Source organism: Sceloporus undulatus, chromosome 4 (genome assembly GCF_019175285.1).
Source record: "Sceloporus undulatus isolate JIND9_A2432 ecotype Alabama chromosome 4, SceUnd_v1.1, whole genome shotgun sequence".
NCBI classification, from domain to species: domain Eukaryota; kingdom Metazoa; phylum Chordata; class Lepidosauria; order Squamata; family Phrynosomatidae; genus Sceloporus; species Sceloporus undulatus.
This window is the reverse complement of record NC_056525.1, coordinates 226,782,705-226,802,637: the sequence shown is the minus strand read 5'-3', so window position 1 is coordinate 226,802,637 and position 19,933 is coordinate 226,782,705. Positions and strand designations below refer to the sequence as shown.

The following is a 19,933-nucleotide window of genomic DNA, read 5'->3' as shown; positions in this document are numbered from 1 at the left end:
CTGCCTAATGGTAGAGCCAGCCATGCTTAAAATGTCTACAGCTGTCAGAATAGATGAGAAGAATACCAAGCACTGTTACCATTCTGAAACTATCTGTAAATTCTCTGGTCAGCTACTTCACAAAATTGCAAATTTCAGTGATCAGTGTAATTCAGCATAGAAAATTGTGCATATCTAGTCTGACAGGTCTTAAATATTTTAAAGACACCAGATCACATCAGATCTTGGAAGCGAAGCAGGATCACCTCTGCTTAGTTCTTGGATGAGAAACCAGCAATGAATATTAGTTGCAGTGGGCTACAGTTCAGAGGAAGGAAAAGGCAAAACAATGAGTATTCCTTGCCTAAGAAAACCTTGTGAGACTCATAGAGTTGCCATAAGTCAACAAGCAACTTGAAGGCACATGCACACATATGTGGATATGCGCAAACACACACACAGAGTCTGTATTATCTTATATAAAATACACATGTATACATCACCAAATATACACATATGTACTGATTGGATATATTGAGTATAGAGTCAGTGTGATGCAGTGGTTTGAACACTGGAAAATAGTTCTGAAGGCCAGGATTCAAATTCCCACTCAGCCATTGAAACCCAGTGGGTGAAGTCACACTCTCTCAGGTTCAAAGGCAAACCCCCTTTGAACAAAGCTTGTCAAGAAAGACCTTAGGGTCACCATAAGTCAGAAATGACTTGAAGGCACACAACAGCAACAACTGATTGGTACTGATAGTTAGCATAGTGTCGTGGTTTGAGTATTAGACTAGAACTCCGGGCATCCGGGGTTTGGGTCCCCACTTGGCCATGAATACCAATTGAATGACCTTCAGGATGTTACACTCGCTCATTCTAAGAAAAAAAAAACAATGGCAAATCTCTTCTGTATAAGTCTTGCCAAGAAAATCCTGCAATCGAGTCACCATAAGGTAAAGTCAAATTGAAGGCATGTAGCAACAGCTGATTGGTAGAAGGGATGGGGAACATGCTGCCCTGAAGATGTTTTTAAATTGGGATTGTCATCATTTGTTTTCATCAGCTATACTGACAGGAAGCTGTGAGAGTTGCAATCTAAAAACATCTGGAGGGCTGAACTTTCCCCACTCTTGGCAAACAAATGTGTGGATATGTACATATTTGCTTACTTAAAAAAACAAAAACAAATGACACTAGTATTTGGGCTGATGAACAGGAAGAGGAATGGTGAGTATATGTACAGTCTGCACAGGGTATGGTGGCAGAGTGCAGATTTTGCCAGGAGGGACAGCAGAAGATGACAGTGTAGCCTTGAAGGACATGGTTTTGCTCCAGGCACCATGATAATAAAGGTAAAATCAGTCCTAGCGAGATTAAGCAGAAGAGACTATACCAAGCAGCAGCCTCCTGGGACAGATATACAACAATGTCTTCATAGAAATCAAGAAATTTATGTATGTTTGCTGTTTCCCCAACCTGATCCAACTGAAAAGCTAAATGACCAAATATAACAAGCTAGCTCATACCAGATCAGACTGCTTGCCCATGAAACTGAGTATCGTCAATCCCATGTTGGAGAACATGACACTTCCAGTTGCTGGGCTACAGCTCCCATCATCCCTAGCCAGCATACTCTATAGTTATAGACCATGGAAACTATATTCCAACAACAACTAGAGGGCTATATTTTCATTGTGCCTTGTCTATCCCAAGTAAAAAGATTCTTCAGGCTCTCTTCAGATTCCTCAGATGTCTTATTTCACACCCATGTTTCTCAACATTTGGCCCTCCAGTTGTTTCGGATTTCAGTTTCCAGAATCCATGACTCCTGGCCATACTAGATGGTGCTTATGGGAACTGAAATCCAAAACATCTAGAGGACTAATGACTAAGAACCACTATTTCACATCTCTTGCTTGTTCCCACCCACCCCCCTTTTTTTTACAACTAGAAGTTAAATGTTCTGAACATAAGATTCTATACAGAAATGTGACCACTTCATTCTGGCTGTCATAAGCAAGAGGGCTGAACTATTGTGGACAAGCTAAATTCATAGTGAACATGTGGCTCTCCAGATGTTTTAGTTTAGTCCCCCAAACCCCATGTCGTTGTCCATGGCTGCATCTATACTGCAGAATTGATTCCCATGGTTCCATGCTATGGAATTCTGGGGTTTGTAGTTTTGTGAGCCCTTTGATCTTCTCTGTCAAAGCACTCTGGTGCCACAACAAACTACAAATCCCAGAGTTCAATAGTATGGAACCATGACAGTGTCAAACTGCATTGTGTATTGTGACAGGAGCCCATGCTGACTGGTTTTTTTGTGAATTAAACAAACATGCTTCCCTTTAATTGGGAGGGTCAAAGGCAAAGTCAGAAAATGTCAAGCCTCTACTGCAACCCTAATGTTACAGCAGCATTCTTGCTTGAAACTCCTGTGTCACATGAACAGAAATTAATCTTTTATTATTTTGCCTGGCACCTGCAGGTTTGCTTCATGTAGTCTGAACTCTGCTGCTGAGTGATTTTCTTCCTATCAATGTCCTGTGCACCTGCTTGGGTAGCTGAGCCAACTGACCTTTGCCTCTGTCTTCACCTGCTTTGTCCATCCATCACCATATAGAGCTGAGAAAGAACACTGACTGGCACTGTATCCTCATCCTCCATCCACTCCCTCCTTCTGTCCATTTCTTTCTAAGTGTACATTGTACGCACAAAACTTGGTGCAAAGGTTTAATCACAAGATCCAGGCCTAGAGATACACCCTATTATTCCATTGAAATGATCACAAAGCAGGCTTTTGTGTTGATGAAAGGTTGCAAAGTTCAGTAGACTTAAGATAAACATGCTTCCCTTTAATTGGGAGTGAGCTCTACGGGGCTTAGATCATAGCTTCATTGCAAACCTAAACTGGTTTAATAGGCATTTCCCTGACTTTCCAAGAGAGATGGGGAAAAATAAGACAGTTTTACACTACTGTACTTTTTATTGTTGGGAGTGCAAGGAGAGGGGATTCTTTAAGCCCAAGGGCCAAATTCAGTTTGAGGAAGGATGAGGGAGTATATTCCTGTGGTGGGTGGTGCCAAAGTGAAAAGGGTAGGACCAAAATGATCAGCATGGTTTAACTTAACTCTTATTACCAGTAAGTAAGAGTATATCCATACTGCAAAACTATACTGGTTTGATACAATTTCAACTGTTCTGGTTCCATTCTATGAAGATTTGTAATTTTGTGAGCTATTTAGAAGGTACCAAGTGTTAGAAAAATTATTATGGTTTAGTTATTTGTGGTTAAATCAGTTGAGTCACCGCTGCTGCAGCAACACAGCGACAGGTTTTTGGTAAAAACAACTAGATCTGAGCTTCTGGCAAATAAACAGGATACATTGGTAGGTATAAAGAAACTTACTTTATTGCTACATCTAGGTTCTATAAAAATAACTACTCAGTAGAGAAAACTATACTTGATACAAGAGTCCTCAGAGCTGACTCTCATGTGTGTAAGAAGAAACACATGTTTAGTAGCACAACCTGGTTTCTGAATCCATGCTTGGTACGAGCAGAGAGAGGAAGAGAACAGAGAACAAAGGGTAATACACTTTATTGACCCCAAGAAAAGGGAGTAGTATGGGAAATGACCTCTTCACAAGGACACTGACCAAATGGCTATAGAGATATACATCAGTGTTCCTGCACAGAAAACACCCCCCTTCTCAAGGAAAGAAACATAGATCTACAAAACAAGAATTGATGCCAATACTCACCAAGGTACCCTGAAAAGAGAGAGGAACTGTAGGAAAATTTCATTGGTGGGCAGAACTGAGCAATATCCATGCCTAGGATACTCCTGACTTGGCAATCCTAACCATGATGGTGTCATGGTGTTGGGGGACCGGAAGGGACAGAATGGAATCTCAAGAGGTCCAACTTTAGCCTTAGGGCCTCATTTTCCCCACCCTGAGATAGAAGATGGAATTGTGTAGCATATCATACAAACTATACTGTACTTGCTAAAATTTACACAGTCATAAAAAGTGTGGGAACCGTCTCCTTCTTTTCACCTGGCTAAGATGCCAAAAGGGAAATATATCAGGGGTTGCTAATTCTTACTATTTCCACCAAGAAAATTTCCCCTTGATTCTGAGGAAGAAATCCCTGACATTCAATTTAAGAATGTCCCAAATTTTCTGTTTCCCTTGAACTCCAGGACAAGGAATTGGTGTATATTCTCCTCTCTTTTCTTCCTTGTATCCCAGCTGCGTGCAAAAGGAATGCAGTGATATTCTATGAAACAGAATGCTGCATGCTGATAGTTTATTTGTTCTGCTAATTCATTAGTTCAATTGGCCTATCATCCATTGAGTTCAAAGTGGTATAATTTATACTAAAAATTTATACTAAAAAACTCCTCCAAAAACCCTGTGAGGTAGGTCATCTTGAGAGAGAATCACTGGCCACTCAAGTGAATTTCGGACATGGATCTCCCACCTCCCTAATCCAAAACACTAACCACTGCATCATACCAGCTACTTTCTTTTAGACTGATACACTGAGTGCTCCCTAGCTTTGCCAATAAGAAGTCAGTTTTCCTTGCATCATTTCAAGTGTCATTCTCTTTCTTAATTCATGTATATTCCATCATACCCTCCAACATTTCACAGATGAAAACTGGGACACATGTGGCCAAGCAACTTCGGTGTGTTGTCAAGATGCCAAAAATTGTAAACAAGTGGGAAGAAACACAACCTAGGAATGGCTGAAGCACTGTGCTTTTGCCTAAACTTACAAGGAAGGACAAGATTCTTTTCGTTCTTCTTCTCTTTTCCATGTTGAATTGAGTGCAAACTTCCTTTGCACTCTGAATACAAGTTTGCAGCAACTGAAGTAACCTGAGAGCAAAAAGGTGAGAGATACGGCGATTTGAAAAGGAGTTGAAAGTGTTTACCACATGTGACTTCCAACCCTTTTTTTTTTCATCCTCAAAGTCTCTAAATCCCCAAATAAAAAATTAAGGCAAAATGTTCTAAAATAGCCCTCCCAAGGTCTCCAAATCACCACCAAACTTAGTAATTTGTTCTTTAATACCCCTCATCCCCACAGTTGCAAGAAAACCTTTTAAATAAAATCAGCCGGAAAAAACAAAACAGTCTAAAGTGGAATTTTGGGGTTGTATTTTCAGCAGATAATTTGGCCAAAAAGGTCCTAAGTACCCTAAAGGCACAAGATCCATTCTGAACTTGAAAGCTAAGCAGGGTCATTTCTGGTTAGTACCTGGATGGAAGGCAACCAATTGATAACAGGTGCTACAGGCTATATTTTCATAGAAGGAAGTGGAAAATCCACCTCTGGGTATTTCTTATCTAAGAAAACTCTGTCAGTCATCAGGTGACTTGAAGGCACATGCGCACACACAAATTTTGTGAGGAGAAGGGCCCTCTCTATTTTGGGGCGGAATTAGATACAGGTGTAAGAGTACCACCCATGGTAATGAAATTTTCTGTGCAGGAAACTTTAAAGCACGAAACTTTTTTGGTGAAGAAAACACAATTTTCTACAAAGAAAGTTTGCTATTTTGTGCAGAAAGGGTTGGTGAAATGAGTCTGAGTTATTCAGTATCAAGGTATGACTTGAACCTTGGTGTTTCAGTTGAGTCATCACAGTCATTGACTTGTAATACTAATATCATTGCACAAAAATTATTTTCAATGTGTATGGGGGTGGATGGTGGAGGTGAAAGAAATGGAGCAGATCCCTAATTCCCAAGCAACAGAAGATTTTGAAGCACTTACTCTGTTAAGAGGTTAACTTGAACACATCCTGCCAGAGTAGTCAGCCAAGTTCCAGCTGACGTCTATTAGAAACTGTCTGTAACAGAAGGGTTGGGGGGGGGGGGAGTAGTATGGAGTGAAAACATTTTGTGCCATCCAAGATTAAGTGCTGCCAAGTGGGGGAAGGGGAAAGTTGACAGAATGAATCTTTAAAAAAGAAATTACACATGCATTTCCTCCCCACCCCTCATAAAACATACATGGTATGATCAGGTGAACAGAGGAGGAGTAAAAACCCATTCTGTGCTAAGCTTGTAGATTGTTCTGCTATCGCCAAGTCTCATCCTTCCCTATTCTGCTCATTACTTTTCTGGACTACTTCACCCCAGGGAGTTTTTCTCACATAGGAAAATGTTCTGTCTGGTTACCAAAAGAGGACATGGAAATTTCCTGTGTCCCAGCCGTGACTCCACAATCTGGTAATTGCTTCTTTTATCAGCTATAGAAGCCTCTTTTGGATATTCCCTTTGATAAACAGAGTGTTTTTATTTTCTGTTTGGGATGAGGGTTTCTGATAAGTTACTGGGTTTGGCAGCAGAGATGCTTAGTTGGCAATGTAGGCTTGGATAACTATAATCAAGAATCTTCATCTGAGCCAGCAAACTGTTCATCACGATTTATTAGGCAGGAACCTCTGACTTGAAGGACAAATTGTGACCAGGCTGTTCAAGGTAGGCAGCAAAAATGAAAGCTGACTACAGATCTTAACAAGTGATTTTAGAGCTTGTCTTGGGATAAGAAGGGACTTCTTTTTTGTCTGCTTTCTTTATGAAACTGTAAAAATGGTGGTTGGTGATCAGCATGTCTGGGCTGCAGCTACAGCAAGATGGGATGAGGGTATTTCCTCTGAAATTACGAAATTTACTTTCTGACCCCACATTTCTAGCATTACTGTTTTCATATTCATGTAGTAACTTTACCTGTCCCCTTTCTTTAGATGCCTGAACTCTATTCTAAATGCTCAACAGAAATTTTCAGTTACAGAATTGCTAGAAATTTGGGAACCAATGCAAACATTTAGAGGGGCAGAATTTGGGGGGATAATGCCATTCTCTGCCCCCAGAGCTACACCCCCAATTTTGTCTCTGTTAGCTGATTCTGGCTGTCCACTGCTCACATCTCACCTTGACCATGAATTCAGAATACCATCTTAAATAATCCATTATCTCTCAACATTGGTGTCTTCTGCTACCTCTCCATCTGCAACATGGGGTTAAGTAATAACAGCTTGGAGGTCTCAGCATAATGGGAAGTCAACTTGACAGCCTTTAGCAACAAAATATCAGCTTATGGTATAGGCTTGTTGTTATTAGCCCTGTTATTAGCGTATGGAAATTTGCTCAAAAGGTCTTAATCCTAGATACTCTGGCCTGTTACAGACAGCCAAAATAAAGCTGCTTTGAGTCACTTTGGAGGTATGGTATTTCAATGATGCATGCATCCTAAGAGTCCAAAAGCCACACCAAAGCCACACTCCAGTCCTAAGGACTGGAGTGCAGCTTTGGTGCAGCTTCCAGACTCTTAGGACTCATGTATCATTGAAATACCATACCTCCAAAGTGACTCGAAGCAGCTTTATTTTGGCTGTCTGTAACAGGCCAGAGTATCATCGTACTGTATATTTGTTTTGCTACAATTCCTGTCTGACTATCTTTTGGCTGATTTTTCCCAATGACATGTATTAGTGCAATTAAATATTATTCTGTAAGAATCTAGAGATTTCACTTACTTTGAAAGCATTTGTGGGTATGAATTCAGCCAGGAGTTTATGCAATGCATGTATTCCTTCTGAAGATTTTATTGTGCTCTATTTCGGAAGTCGACAATTATCATCATCATGATGCAGAATACTTTTATTTATTGTCATAACAACTATTTGCAGAAGAGTAACATAAATGAAATTCACATTCTGCAGAACTGTGAACTAAGGTTGCAATCCTTTTAACTAAATTTTTGAATTTAGGTCTATGGAATTACTATAATTTCCTTGATAGGAGGCTATCCAGCCTTGGCTTTAAAACTTCTTATATAGTAAAGTTCATCACCTTTTGAGGTGGCCTGTTCCACAGACAACCAGCTTGTGCATTCTGTAAGTAATTTCTAGTGCTTTGTCAAAGTCGCCCTCATATCATTTGGACTTGTTACTTTGGATTCTCTCTGACAATGCAATGAGAAATAAATCTGCTCCATCAACCTAATAGCATTTTATTATCATTCTGTGTAAGGGAAACACAAAATAACCACTTTAAACAAGATTTCTTTGATCTCAAACCAAGTTTAATTGCTTCAGTGTTACCAGATGTAACCAGATTTCAGGTCCGTATACCAAATATTCTTTCTAAATCAGTGAAATTTTTGTCCAGAAAATTTGTTCTGCAAAAAACAAGGATTATTATGGCAAAATGAAGTCTAAAGGTTCCTTTATGCTTCACTTTCTTTGGAAGCTGGTCTCTGTGTGAATATGTGTGTGAATGAATACTAATTTTTTATTTTTATTTTTTTTATTTTATCTATTAAAAGACATACAAAATATACAATAACATACATACTAAATTAACTTTGGTGGTAGATATGAAATTGAGATTATCCTTCTCATTGTAAGATAATGTGGCATACTATTTAGAGTGTTTAAGCTACTGGGAATGGGAAGACTGGAATTCATATCTCCACTGAACCTATGAAACTCACCAGAATACCATGAGCTGAAAACAGTAAGAGCTGTTCGACAGTGGAACACACTCCATCAGAGAGTAGTGGAGTCTCTTTCTTTGGAGGTTTTTAAACAGAGGCTAGATGGTCATCTGTCGGAGTGCTTTGCTTGTGAGTCCCTTCATGGCAGGGGGTTGGACTGGATGGCTAACTCAATTATTTTATGATATCTTTTAAATAATCTACCTTACAAGTTTGATATGAGGATAAAAGGGGGAGAGAGAACCATGTGTGTAATTTTTTGCTCTTGGGAGAATGGTGAATAAATATGTAAGCAGTAGCATTAAATGTTCAGTATATTCTGGACTAGCCTTTAAAAGGAGGAAATTCATCAGCAAAAAATAGGCTGGCACAAGGTTTGTCATTGTCCTGTTTTTCCATGACTTCAGTGGCTGACAACCTACTTTCTGGAAGAGAGATTTTGCTATCAAAAAACAGTGCTCATAAAAATATAACAAATGTTGCCCAAGCAAGAATCAGACAAGATCTGGACTGTTCTATTTTTTACTCATATTTTTCTGTGTATTCATACTTCTTAATATTTTTTTTCAGTTTATGCCCCTACTCCTTAAGCTTTTCATTTGCTTTGCCAGTCTGAGACAAGGGGATGGGCAATTTGACTAATCTCTACGATAGTCTGTGTCCATGGAAGACCAGGTGGATTATTCAGGGAAGGCCTATTGAAAGAGATCCAATAGGTGTTGAAGTGTGTGTTTAGTGTCTCTCCTCTTGGTGGACAGTATGCTGTTCAGATGCATACAGCATGTCTACTGGGGCCAAATTAATTGGTTTTCCCCTGCCTTTGCTGCAACTTGTCTTCACAACATAGGAACATAGGGCCAAAGTCCCAATTTGACTGAAGGCAGTCTTCTTGATGTGAGGTCAGTTCTGCATTGAATCTGCTCCATCCCTACCTTAAACTGCATTAAAATGACTTACCTTTTGCTTTATATTTTCCTGGAAAATCCAGAACACTCTGGAATCACACTGGAAGCTGTCTACTTACACATCTCACTGTGCTGTCCATTGCCACCTGGTGCCACTGCCACTGGGGCAAGTCACTCTCTGAAATCAGTAGTAGTTGCCCAGACAAGACTGGATTCCTCATTTTTGACTTCACAGGGAGTGACTTCGGTCAGGAGCAGTGGTGCCAGGTGGCACAGTTGAATGTGTGTGTAGATAGCTGCCTGGTGTTGCTTTGGAATGTGGAGGCAACCAGGGAGGGGGGGGGATTTGGGACAGTTCCAGAGCTAGAATACTCTGGGAGCAGCCTGGAGTATTCTAGCTGGTGTAGACTCACCCATAGACTAAGCTCTTAAGAGCTATTGGAAGCTGCCACAATCACCAATACCCACACAGAGTCTCTGCCATTGAAAGGAAGAACGGAAAAAGAGGAACACATGGCAGTATCTCCAGTGGATGTATTTGCTACCACAGTCTTCCTCTTTTCCTCCTTGCTTGGTTTGGTGAGTGCAGAAGTACAGGTGGAGATGTGTGGGCATGCATGCTTATTTATAGGAGGAAGGGGTGCCAACACAAAGAGCAGTGTAAAGGCTGATCTTTGGCTCTCCTTGGGTGGAGGAGGCAGTGGGATATATGCAAAGGGGACATAGAGGGTGAGAATTTGTAATTTTTGTCTCTGGGCCATGAGCCCTAAGGTTTACTGCTGGACTGGCTGCAAACCTCTAGGTATCAAGTCTTTCCCTTAGCTGAAACACAAAAAGACCTAAAATACAGCAGAAACACAAAAGCAATGCACCAGTCTCTATGTCAACAAAGCTGGAAATTCAATTCAGTTGTTGCAGTAAGATGAAAAAGGGGGAGAGGGTTAACTGAAGGCAAACTGACAGTCATCCCTATATTTAGCCAGTTGTTTGGCTGTTTGTTTTGGGTTTGTTTTTTGCATTATTATTATTATTATTATTATTATTATTATTATTATTATTATTTGCATTTTTACTCCTTCTCATGTTCTCCCACCTCCAATTTTATATAATCTAATATTGAAAATGAGTTCTGGTGACTTTGAAAATGTTTGGGACATACTGGGACCCAATAAAGAAATTATTCAAACCTCTCTTTTATTTCAAAAAGACAACACCTTCGATGCCCCTTCAGATGAAAGCATCTCATTCTTCAGTAGATAACTTACCACTTAGCCTTACCATTTTCTCCAAAAATTGTTTTCATATAAAGAAATAAAACCTCTATTGTAAGTCAAGAAATGACTTTGCTTTCAGTGATGGACAGCGCTGTGCAGCTGCTATTTTGGGTTACAGTGAAAATTTTGATCCTGCAAAAGACATAGCATTTACATGTACATCTGATACCTAAATGTGGATTGGGTGAAGTATCCTCTGGGAAAATGAGATGACCATCACAACTGTACAGCTGCATGTTTTCCATACAGTATGTTTGTTTGGAGCGTACTCTGGTACTAGTCCTATTACACTTCGTTAAAAATAACTGAACAGCAATAGGAAAGAGGATTGTAATCCTTTTATTGTCTGCAGCTGATTTCAAAAGCCTGGCTTAGTTATTGGTATGTCTAAAGGTCATTAATGATAAGAGCCAAGAGGAGGAACTGATGTCTGTGCCAAGTTCATTGTGTTCCTGTGATAAGCAGCCTGCTGTCCAAGAGAGCTGGAGAGCTTAAGTAGTTTTAATTAAAATGGAGAAATGGGCTGTGAAGCATAACTTTCAAGGCTGGCTCCAGGTTTGAAAGGGAAAAGTACCCATGGGCCTCCTCATCTATTGACTGGTGCTAGTAATAGACAGCAGTGATCCAAGACGTGTGGTGTATCTTGGAGTCACCGTTTAAATTCTCCACAGTGCCCTGAGAACCTCTATGTTTGGAAGTTGTGTGAAATTAAAATGGCAGCTCAGCCCACTGTCATGCATCTTGGAGAGTCTGTGTGCGGAAAAATGAAAAGGGAGTGGGAGTTAGGGTTGGCATCATTGGTGGGCTTTACTGGGGTTCTGGGACCTGGAAGCTGCCCAAGGGTGCCAGCTGCTGGCACATGGCCAGGTAAGATTTTTGAAGTATATACATGCCCTCTTTCTTCCACAGATGCAACCCAATATTTCCTGGGATCCACTCTAGCATTCATGCACCTCCCAAGGAATGCTTGGTTGGAGGAGGTGAAAACATTGCATCAGAGAATGACAGAATCTTGCACTGCTCTGTGATACAGACCTTTTCCCCCCACAAGTTTTAAAATAGAAAAATACATTATACCTCCTTTGTGGTTTCTAGACTGAAAACTGGAAAGAGCTCCTGTACCTTTCATGGTTGTGTAGAGGAGGGTATTTCAGCTGGTGTTGCTTGTGAGTTTCATGCCTGTTCTGAGAATTGAACCCTGATTTCCAGAGTCATAGTCCAACACTGAAACCCCTAGGCTACAGTGGCTTTTAACCCACTGCACCAGAAAGTAATTCAAAACAGGCAACAGCTGTCCCTGTCGTGAATTACTTCCCAGTTTTATCGACTTTTCACAGTATAAATTCAATAAATAAATAAATACATAAATTGAAAAACTTTAATAGTTTCTAACACTCTTAATGGTCCTTTGCTATGATTTTATAGATGTTTACTCATCAGTCTGTCTAGATAGATAGCTATAAAACTGGTATAGTGCTTTTGTGAGTTTTAGAAAGGCAGTACAGATATATTTAAAGAAAGAAATGAACAAATGATTGCTTTAAATACTCTAAAAATCCTATACTATTTAGAAAATACATACTTCATTTTCCGCTTTAGGAAAATTATTGAAGATGGCTCATTGCATAGAATTTAAACAAATAAATCTATAAAGAAAAGGAAAAAGCAACCATTTCATTACAAGACAATAGTGTCACAGAGATAATGGTGAACACCCATCCCTCAAGGCAGAAGAAAACCACCAAGCATGGGGCAAATTCATTTATTATATATGCAGGAATAAAGGAGTCAGTCTGCTGAGGAAGCCATGATGCTTTAATGGTTTGAGCACTGGATTAAGACAGATAAGACCCAAGTTCAAGTTCCTCTTTGAGTATCAATTTCACTGTTTGATTTAGGATTAGTCACTGTCTCTTGACCCAACCTAACTCCTAGGATTGTTGTTAAGATAAAAATGTAGACGAAGGCTGCAAAAATAAATGACACATATCAAATATGCAAATAAATATTATAATTTGCTATATTTCTTTGGTGGTAACAAAAGACTAAAAAAATTATGGTGTAATATGCTGACCTCTTTGTCTAGTTTGATTGACACATCTAGTATTGCAATATCTCCCCACCCTATATATGCCTCCCCCCAGTGACTGATACAGATAGCCTTCCCGTTGAAATTTTCTTTCAAATGCCTTCCACTCTCCCTGCTGGGATGAGGAATCTCAATTCCCACTGTGAAATGGAAACCTAGAAAATGGGTGTTGGGTTTTGAAGGCCTTCCCTTGGCTGATGAAATTCTGTTCCCTGTAATATACTCGCTTGTTCCTAACACCTGCTGCATTCACTTTGACTAAACAGTCTTCAAAGTGCAAAAATGCCTAACTGATTATTCCCACAAACCATTTGCAAAGAATAAGTTTTCTGTAAACTAGGCTGCAGTCTTGATGTGTTCTTTTTGCAGCAATTCAATTCACTGATTGCAAAAAGTATAAGATTTCTGGGTTTAAAACACTTGATAGCTTTTGGGGGGGGGGATAGAGCAATCAGTGTAAATTCCACCCTTCCTAATACGTCTGGGAGGAGCTTGCTTTTTAAAGCAATATGATAAAGGCAAGTAAGAAGGAATACCTAGTAACCCTTTAAGTCATGGGTGGCGAAGTGTAACCCGTATGGCCCCTTCCAAAACTCCTCCAAACCTTGAAATAAAAAAATATCTCCTCCACTGGCAAATTTCACCCCAGAAGCTTGAGCGGCTGGCTGTGAAATCTGAAATTTAAATATGTATAATTTTGACAACCTGGGGCCCAGGCTAACCAGAAATGACCATCCAGTCACTTCTTGTTTCTAAATCATCCCTTTAGGGGATTTATAATAGACTTGGGGGAAAATATATTTAAATAGCAAATTGTACACACCCAAGAAGTTTCTGGGATTGCAGTTTGCCATTTTAGACTGGATGAATGGATGGATGGATGGATGGATGGATGGATGGATGGATGGATGGATGTGGGAGGCAGGGTGAAAAGAATGGCTTGTCAAGGTCTGGAATATAACAGAAATGGTCTCTGGATTTAAAATTGCCTACCACTGTATTAAAGAGGGATAGGTTTCATTGCCCCACTGACATGGGAGCTACCAGCTGTCAAAGTATGGATCAGTACAGTCGGCCATTCTTATACATGGATTTTTTATACACGGATTCAAGCATACACGGTTTGAAAATGTTCAAAAAAGTATAAATTTCAAATATCAAACCTTGATTTTCCATTTTTTATAAGGGACACCATTTTGCTGTGTCATTATATTTAATGGGACTTGAGCATCCACAAATTTTGTTATCCATGGGGGATTTTAGAACCAAACCCCAGCGTATAACAAGGATCCACTGTACTTCAGAATTCATTTAAATAACTTCACTATCCATTTCCACTTGTGCGTGTCTAGCTGGTGATTGAGATAGGCTAAAAAGTATTAGGGAAGGGCAAGACCCCTTGTTTTTCTTCCACATAATGTGAAAAACTGGGGGAAGCTGATAGCTGTGTGAGCAACCTGCTGTCCAACTGCCAAGGAATATCCCTGGTAACAGAAAACAGCCTTTAGGAATGAATCCTCGGCCATCAAGTCTGAGAGGCGGAAGGAAGCCTGCCATTGCTTCTTTCTGGCTTGGAGACTAAACATGTACAGAAACACGGCAGAAATCAAGACAAATCTACCTACACAAGGTTATTTCAAAAGCTACATTTTCTTGTTGTTGTTTTGGGCCTTCAAGTCATTTCTGATATATGCCTACCTTAAGGTTTACCTAGCTTGTTGTTATTAACTGCCCTCAAGTCAACTTCAACTCATGATGACCCTGCATATGAGATATCTCCAGGCCCGTCACCCTCCATCCTCAATCATTTTGCTCAAGTCTTGCAGGTCCAAGGTTGTGGTCTCCTTGATTGGTTCTATCCATCTGGTATGTGATCTTCCTCTACCTCACTGCCTATTTCCTAGCATTGTTGTCTTTTCCAGTGAATCCTATCTTCTCTGATGGGGCTGAGGTACAATCTCAATTTAGTCATCTTGGGCCCGGTCCGGATGGTACCTTTAACACGTCCTGGCGACATGCTAGGGTTGCCTCAGGGTGTCACTTACAGACGCCCCACAACCCTAGCACATATTCCATACATCAAAATGGCGGTGCCCTGTACAGATGGGCACTGCCATTTTGACGTGATGGACGCTTAGCGTCCACATGTCACAGTGCCATTATGACATTGCGAGTGTACCATTGGTGCATTGTGGTGTCATAATGGTGCGCAAGAAGTACTTTTTGCTCCATGGGTTCTTTTTGCTCTGCAGAGAAGTCTCATGGTCTGGAGGCTGCCGATTCCCTGCGGAGCAAAACCAGGCGCCAGCAGACCACCCTTTTTGGGCGATCTGTACCTGGACTTGGTGTCCAGAGAGAATTTGGGCCTTATCTGTTCAATTACTCATTTGTTCGTGTTTTTGGCCTTCCACAGAATCCTCAGCACTCTTCTCCAGCATCACATCTCAAATGAGTTGATTTCCTTTCTATCAGTTCTCTTCACTGTCCAGCTCTTGCTGATGTGGAGTACAGTGGCTTGGACAATCTTGACCTTAGAATTTAGTTTTATGTCTTTGCACTTTAGGAACTTGTCTAGTTCTTTCATAGCTGCCATTCCCAGTCCTAGTCTTTTTATGGTCAGTGATCAATCCAAAATAGGAGAAATCTATTTCAGTTTTCTCATCATCTACATTGAATTTATGTAAGTCTTCCGTGGTTATCCCCCCCACCCCCAGTGTTAATCATTAAGCTTGTCTTAGAACTCTCTTTGTTTTTTAAAGTAATTGTTCCAAAGCTTTGTAGTTTTCTGCTGGATATCTTAGATGGTTGCATTTTCTTCCTCCATTCTTCACTTCTGCTTTCTCCAAGTCTAAATCGGATCTGTGTATGTTATTTCCTGCATACAAGTTCAACATGTAGGGTTATGGAATAGCAATAGCAACTATATTTCTATACCGGTTATCAGTGCACTTAAGCACTCCCTAAGCAATTTACAATGTGTATGCTAATTTCTCCCAACAAACTGGGTACCCCCAACAAGCTGGAAGAATGCCAGGCTGGGTAAATTCTGGAGCCCCTGGCTGGCATTGAACTCACAACATTATGGCTTGTGTGTGAGTGGCTGTAGTACTGGCATTTAACCACTGCACCACCAGAGGTCCTTGCCTGGCCCCCTGGCCCCCCATTGGAAATGGTTTCCAGTTTCCCCCCAATTGGAAACCATTCTGTTGCACCATATTCTCTTCTCACAGTTGCCTTTTGTCCTGTTTATAGGTTTTGCATCAGGACAATCAAGTGTAATGATACTCCCATTACTTTAAGAGCAGTCCATAGTTTTTTTGTGATCTATGCAATCACTGGCTTTGCTGTAATCTTTAAAGTACATGATGGTGTTCTTTAGTATTTTTTTGGTTTTGGTTTTTTGTTTTTTGAAATTGCCTGGTGGGCTCCATTATCCATCTTATGTTTGCAATGTGATCCCTAGTGTTTTTTTGTTTTTGTTTTTTCCTTTCTTGAACACAATTTGCACCTTTGTAATTTCTCTTTACATGTATGGTAGGAGTCTTTGCTGCAGAATTTTGAGCATGATTTTGCTTGCATGGGAGATAAGTGAAATAGTCTTGCAATTGCTGCAACCTTTAGTTTCCCCTTTTTTTCTCAAAAGGGAATGTATTATGATTGTTTCCAATCTGTAGGCCACTGTTTTGTTTTCCATATTTGTTGGCAGATTTTAGTTAAAACTAAAGTTGATTCTGTTTTTGAGGATGGTAGCAACTCTATTGATATGTCCTTTTGTTATCCCAAGGTCTAGCATCCATGCACCCCTCCTTCTTTTCAATATGAAACTGATATTAAAAGGGATGTGTTGCAAATAGCCATGAAGGTACCCCTTGTGCAGGAAACTAGCCATGTAATATAAGGAGATCTGGGACTATAGCTGGGGATCCAGGATGCTCAGAGTGGGAGAAATACCAGAGCACATAGCTAAGGATAGAGGAATCAAGATCGGAATCTGCATTATCCCTTCACTGATAGGAGTGATGGTGGGTAATAGACCTTGTCTTCACAAGTGAACAAAAAGTCAAGAACTCTTCCCTCTAGAAGTGATATTACTTTGTCCAGAGACATTTGCGCTAATGGTCCAGCCATTCACAAACTTCCCTTCCCATTTTTCTCTCATGGAAACTCTACTTTAATCCCAAATTCTGCCCTGGGAAAAGTTTTGCCCACTTCGGCATTAATAATTTGGTCTCACTTGAGTTCAGACAGACTTTTTGTCCATATCTTGCTTGACTCCTCAACATTGCTGACCACACACAATCCTAAGGCAATTTGCTGAGCCACTTCCATTTCACTGTGTTCTTGCCCCCCCCCCCCCCCAATTGTAGCTCTGCTTTTGGAATCAGTAATGTATTGCTCTCTGCAAACCCTTAAATTGCTATCTGCTACCACCATCTATATTATTAGTTCTTGGATGAGTCCTTGCATGAATGATTCATAAATACAACTATGATTCATAAATAAAACTATTTTAGAACTTGCACTCTGGAGTTCTGTTTCTTGGAATCAGTATACACGGTCTTGATCCCCACTTTGAGTTCCCTGAGCCCTCTGGGTTGCTTTTAATTGAGTTAATAAACTTCCCCTGTTGAATATTAATTGTGGGTGCCCTTCCGGGACCCTGGCATTTTGTTCCTGGTGATTGATTCTTAATTGCTCTAAGTGCAGCTTTCACTTCACTTTCCAAAATTTGGGGTTCATTTTTGTGTCTTTCATTCTTTCATCTCTTTTAAATGGGTCTTCTGTGTATTGCTTCCATAATTTTTTTATTTCTTCTTGGTCATTTATTATGTGCCTCTTCTGACATTTCACAGATGAAAACCAGGACGTATGTGGCTGAGCTACATCAGAGTATAGTTAAGATGGCAAAAGTTATTAATGAGGAAGAACACAACTAGGAAAGGCTGCAACACTTTTCTTTTGGCTGACTCCACAGGGAAGGGCAAAGCACTGCCCCCTCCTGTACTCTCCCTCCAATGAATTAATTGACCACAAACTACTTTTGCAATTTGAACTCAGTTTGCACCAATGGAAGTAAGCTGAGAACAAAGGGATAAAATGGGAGGAGAGAAAAACTGGGGCATGTTAAAAGTAACCAAAACAGTGGGATGACAGAGGATTAATTGAAAATATCCATGCCAAACTAGAACAGCTGGAGGGCATGAAACCACTGGCCCATTTCCTGAGACAAAGGACAATAGCAGAAGAATTTTTTTCGTGGGTTTTTCAGGCTATGAAGCCATGTTCCAGAAGAGTTTATTCCTGATGTTTTGCCAGCAGCTGTGGCTGGCATCTTCACAGCTGCTGGTGAAACGTCAGGAATAAACTCTTCTGGAACATAACTTCATAGCTTGAAAAACCCACAAAAACTATGGATGTCGGCTGTGAAAGCCTTTGACTTCACAACAACAGAAGAGTTTGGAAGAAGTGTTACCTTTATAGTCTGTGACTCTCAGAAACCTCGCCTGAGTTAGGAGATTTTGGGGATTGTAGAAGCAACATTCCCAGGCTCAGAGGACCATCTTGTGAGGGGCATGTGTGAGAGTAATAATGGCTTGGACAAAAGGTCCAGCAAGGTACACTGCCCTTAAGCCAAATCTCCTTTAATAAAGTAATAATCTTACTTTATTACAATTATTTCATTATTGTTACTCCTTATTACAAGCAGACCTTTTTCTCTGTGTCAGTAGAACATATATCGTTACTGTATTAAACAGAAGGAGATGAGTTTCAACAAACAGCTTCAATAGGTCTACTTTCATTTTTAAGTCTTCAGCACACTTGAGCAGGTTAAGGAATTTGGTGTGACTTTTTACAGTCCCTAGACATTCAAATAACCACCTCCTAATTGTGCCTCCTGTCTATCTTTAAACAGAGAAAGGAGGGTAAAGAATTGCCTCATGAAAGACAAAAGCCTGATCAACTAATGCAGGGTTTGTGTGCTTTCTTGGAAAACAGGAGCTGTACAATGTAATGTTCCCCCCTCCAAACTGATTCTCTGCCCAACCTGTATTTAAGCTGGCCAATAACCTTTTTTCCTGCCTTTCTCTTTCTTTTTTTGGTCTTCTATTTTCAGATGACACAGGTTGCCCCAGTAGCCAGTCAGTATCTCCAGTTAAGACTCCTCCTGATACTGGAAACAGTCCAGTCGGTTTCTGTACAGGCAATGATGGAGGAGATTATACAAGAAATAAATTTAATTCAGGAACAATGGGGGATGGAACTCAACAATCGGCTCGATATAAGAAGGAAACAAAGACAAGCCTCATAAAGCCGGGTAAGATCACTTTGGATTTCTGCATGTTCAGATGCCAGCTTTGTTCTTGTTTTGCTTTTGTTTTATTGTCAAATTTTTAAATTACGTAGAACATCCATTTATACTAAATCAGATTACATAGTCTGTATTTACCATTATATGTAGTTTTCTAGATCTTTGTGTTTTAAGATGCTGCCTGATTTTTTAATAATGCAATTTTTTAAAAAAAAAACACAACTTGGAAATGGCATTGGGGTAAGACATAAAAATAAATGAACCATAATTTTATTATTTTTAAAATGATAATCAGAAAGTCAATAATGAACATGAAATGTTTGAATCTTTTGAGGCCTCGGTGTAGCTTCTATCAAGCTTTCAAGACTTTGAATGAAATCCAAATTCATTTAAAAGCTACTATGATCTGCATTTTATTTTTGTCATTGTTCTGTCATTTTTACTTCATTTAGGCAGGATTTACTGCAGAGATAAATTTCTCTCCATTTAAAATGGTGGCTGCCAACCAACACATTAGTGCGTCATTCATTTTACCAGTGGGTCTAGCAAAGCTTGGGAAGTTACTTTTAAAAAGGAAATCCTTATGTAACTCATTGTGAAGTCCCACAAAAGTAATTTGTTATCACTGAACTACCCATGCACCCAGGCGGCTTGTTAGATAACATATTACATCACTTCTTTCTTTTCATTTGTTTTAATTTTCTTTGGGGGCAAGGGAATCCATCTATGGAAGAAAATGGTGTAATATTTGAAATACTGTATTTTCTGGCATATAAGACTACTTTTTAACCCAGGAAAATCTTCTCAAAAGTTGGGGGTCGTCTTATACGCTGGGTGTCATCTTGTAGCGCAGA

General features: G+C 40.0%; 1 protein-coding gene across 5 annotated transcripts in view; it reads left to right on the top strand.

The window, feature by feature from the left end:
- Window positions 1-19,933, top strand: part of SYBU (syntabulin) — a 57,507-nt gene that overhangs the window by 13,080 nt on the left and 24,494 nt on the right. For 3 of the 5 annotated variants that reach the window (XM_042466044.1, XM_042466042.1, XM_042466043.1), the window contains exon 3: window positions 18,885-19,085. In XM_042466044.1, coding sequence (XP_042321978.1) covers window positions 18,885-19,085 — 201 coding nt within the window. Of the gene's footprint in view, window positions 1-6,020; window positions 6,230-6,319; window positions 6,482-18,884; window positions 19,086-19,933 lie in introns of those variants that run through there. The other 2 variants (XM_042466045.1, XM_042466046.1) reach the window with 2 other exon arrangements.